General features: G+C 46.4%; 1 protein-coding gene across 1 annotated transcript; it reads right to left on the bottom strand.

Annotated features, from left to right (window-relative positions):
* Window positions 1-377: 377 nt before the first annotated feature.
* LOC109567607 (olfactory receptor 10H1-like) lies at window positions 378-1,334 on the bottom strand. Its single transcript, XM_019972637.2, has one exon. It carries the CDS (start codon window positions 1,332-1,334, stop codon window positions 378-380), a length of 957 nt encoding a protein of 318 aa, XP_019828196.2.
* Window positions 1,335-2,702: the final 1,368 nt, after the last annotated feature.

The raw sequence follows: 2,702 nt of genomic DNA, 5'->3' as shown, positions 1-2,702 counted from the left end.
TACTGAAGCCGAACACTCTAGAGCCCATGTTCTGCAGCAAGGGAAACCCCTGCAATGAAAAGCCTGTGTACCGAAACTAGAGAGTAGTCCCTGCTGGCACCATGACTAGAGAAAACCTGCACACAGCAATGAAGACCCCATGCAGTCAAAGATAAATAAATAAATCTTTTTTTAAAATTGAAGCTAATGTGAGACACACAGACCATGAGAGGAAAAAGAAAAAAGATTAACATTTATTGAACACCTACTATGTGATAAGTGTCATACACACACACTCAAATCTTTACACCAATCTTACAAGATAGCTTTGATTAACCCCATTGTATAGATGAGGGTGTGGTCTTCCTTCTACCATAATCTGAAACCACCGCAGCCACTCAGATGCTGGAAGTGTAGAGCTTGCTGAGGAAGGTCTTCTTCATGGCGATCTTCAGCTCCTTGTTCCTGAGACTGAAGATGATGGGGCTCAGGAAGGGAGTGAGGACCGTGTAGGTGATGCCCATCAGCGTGTCTCCTTCCAGAGACTGGGGACCCTTGGGCTTGAGGTAGATGACAGAGGCAAAGCCGTAGTGCACGACCACCACGGTGAGGTGGGACGCACACGTGGAGAAGGCTTTGTACCGGCCCTCGGCTGAAGGGATCCTCAAGATGGCGGCCACGATGAACGCGTAAGACAAGAGGATGAGGAGACCACAGCCCAGCAGGGTGGCGATACACACCAGGCCCACGCCCTTGGCCACTACTTGCACTTCAGTTCCACAGGCCAACTTCAAAAGAGGTGGCACATGGCAGCCAAAATAGTGAATCTCATTAGACCCACAGAAAGTAAGTTGGAAAATGGAAGATGTCACCACTAGCCCAACAACTAAGCCACCAACCCAGGACCAGGCCACCAGGCAGGCGCAGCCTCGGGGGCTCATGAGCACGTTGTAGCGCAGGGGATGGCAGATGGCCACGTAGCGGTCATAGCCCATGACAGTGAGCAGGAAGGAGTGGGTGAAGCCGGGCGTGAAGGAGAAGAACATCTGGCTGGCACAGGCCGTGAAGGAGATGGAGCGGTCAGTGGAGAGCAGGTCGGCCAACATGCGCGGGATGATGGCGAAGGTGTAGAGGACCTCGGAGATGGAGAGGGCGCACAGGAAGAGGTACATGGGGGTGTGGAGGCTGTCCTCCTTCCAGATGGTGGCCATGATGAGCAGGTTCCCCAGCAGTGTGAACAGGTACATCAGCAGGAACAGCAGGAAGAACATCAGCTGAAGGTGGGGGAAGGTGGAGAAGCCGATGAGGATGAATTCAGTCACTGAGGTGTAATTTCGCCTCAGAATGGCAGCCATACTGTTGGGGAAAAGAAGGAGGAATTCCCATAGGTAGGAACTCAGAGTCTCTAATGAGCCCTCTTCAGGACTTCCTGGAGAGGCTCCTTCACCTCTGCAAACCATAATCAGTCCATCTGCATAATAATGTTCAGAAAAAAGGTTTGCCTTGTGGTTTAAATAGGACCACTTGAATATTCACTGGAAGGACTGATGCTGAAGCTGAAACTCAAATACGTTGGCCACCTGATGCAAAGAGCTGACTCATTGGAAAAGACCCTGATGCTGGGAAAGATTGAGGGCAAGAGAAGAGGATGACAGAGGATGAAATGGTTGGATGGCATCACTGACTCAATGGACATGAGTTTGAGCAAACTCTGGGAGATGGTGAAGGACACGGAAGCCTGCTGTGCTGCAGTCCATGGGGTCGCAAAGTCAGACACGACTTAGCAACTGAACAACAACATGCATCTAAGGTGCTTAGCACAGGTCCTGGTACATAGTATGAATTAAATAAATTTTCATTATTAATACTATATTTTTAGATCCTAGTGGTAGAAAGTAATGGTCTCTATCTTCTACATGTGGATTAAGTCTCCACTTCAGAGGTTGCTGTTGCCTCTATCATTTCCCCCTCCCCCCAAAAAAAGTAAAATTAAAGAAAAGTTCAACAATACAGTCTTTAAAATAAGTTATTATTCTGGGATCCCTAATAAAAAATTTTAATTAGAAAAATGTCTTGCTTGTTGGAGTTTCATCTCTGCATATCCTGTGATCACTATACTCAACATGCTCCCTGTGTTGTTTAGCTGCTAAGTCATGTCCAATTCTTTATGACCCCAAAGAGTTTTTTGCAAGCCTTAGTAAGTGTTAAATGGAGACTTTTCCCCCTTTTTATAAAAACTCTACCATGTTATTCACATGAATTCAAAAAAATTGAGGCGTTTTTTAAAATAGTGCTTAAAAAAAAAAACCTTCATTACGTTGGTCTCTCAATTTTTTTGAGCCTTTGTTTTCTCATCCCTAAAAGGAAATTGATACTAATAATCCCTAGCTGACAAGCATTGAGTAAGATTATGCACATAATATGTCTTCCAAGGGCTTTCCTGGTGGCTCAGTGGTAAAGAATCCAGCTGCCAAGGCAGGAGCCGTGGATTTGATCCCTGGGTCAGGAAGATCCCCTGGAAGAGGAAATGGCAACCCACTCCAGTATTCTTGCCTGGGAAATGCTTTTGACAGAGGAGCCTGATAAGCTACAGTCCATGGGACTGCGAAGACTCAAACATGACTAAGTGACCAAACAACAGCAAATGTCTTCCACAGCACCTGAAATCAGGAGGCTGAGATTGAGGACAGGTATGAATGACCAGAATTAAATTCTCTTAAAAT

This window comes from Bos indicus, chromosome 7 (genome assembly GCF_029378745.1).
Source record: "Bos indicus isolate NIAB-ARS_2022 breed Sahiwal x Tharparkar chromosome 7, NIAB-ARS_B.indTharparkar_mat_pri_1.0, whole genome shotgun sequence".
Classification (NCBI taxonomy): Eukaryota; Metazoa; Chordata; class Mammalia; order Artiodactyla; family Bovidae; genus Bos; species Bos indicus.
This window is presented reverse-complemented; position numbering and strand designations above follow the sequence as displayed.

Excerpts from the sequence above, each read along its gene's own strand:
- LOC109567607 (XM_019972637.2), bottom strand. The coding sequence starts at position 1,334 with ATGGCTGCCATTCTGAGGCGAAATTACACCTCAGTGACTGAATTCATC.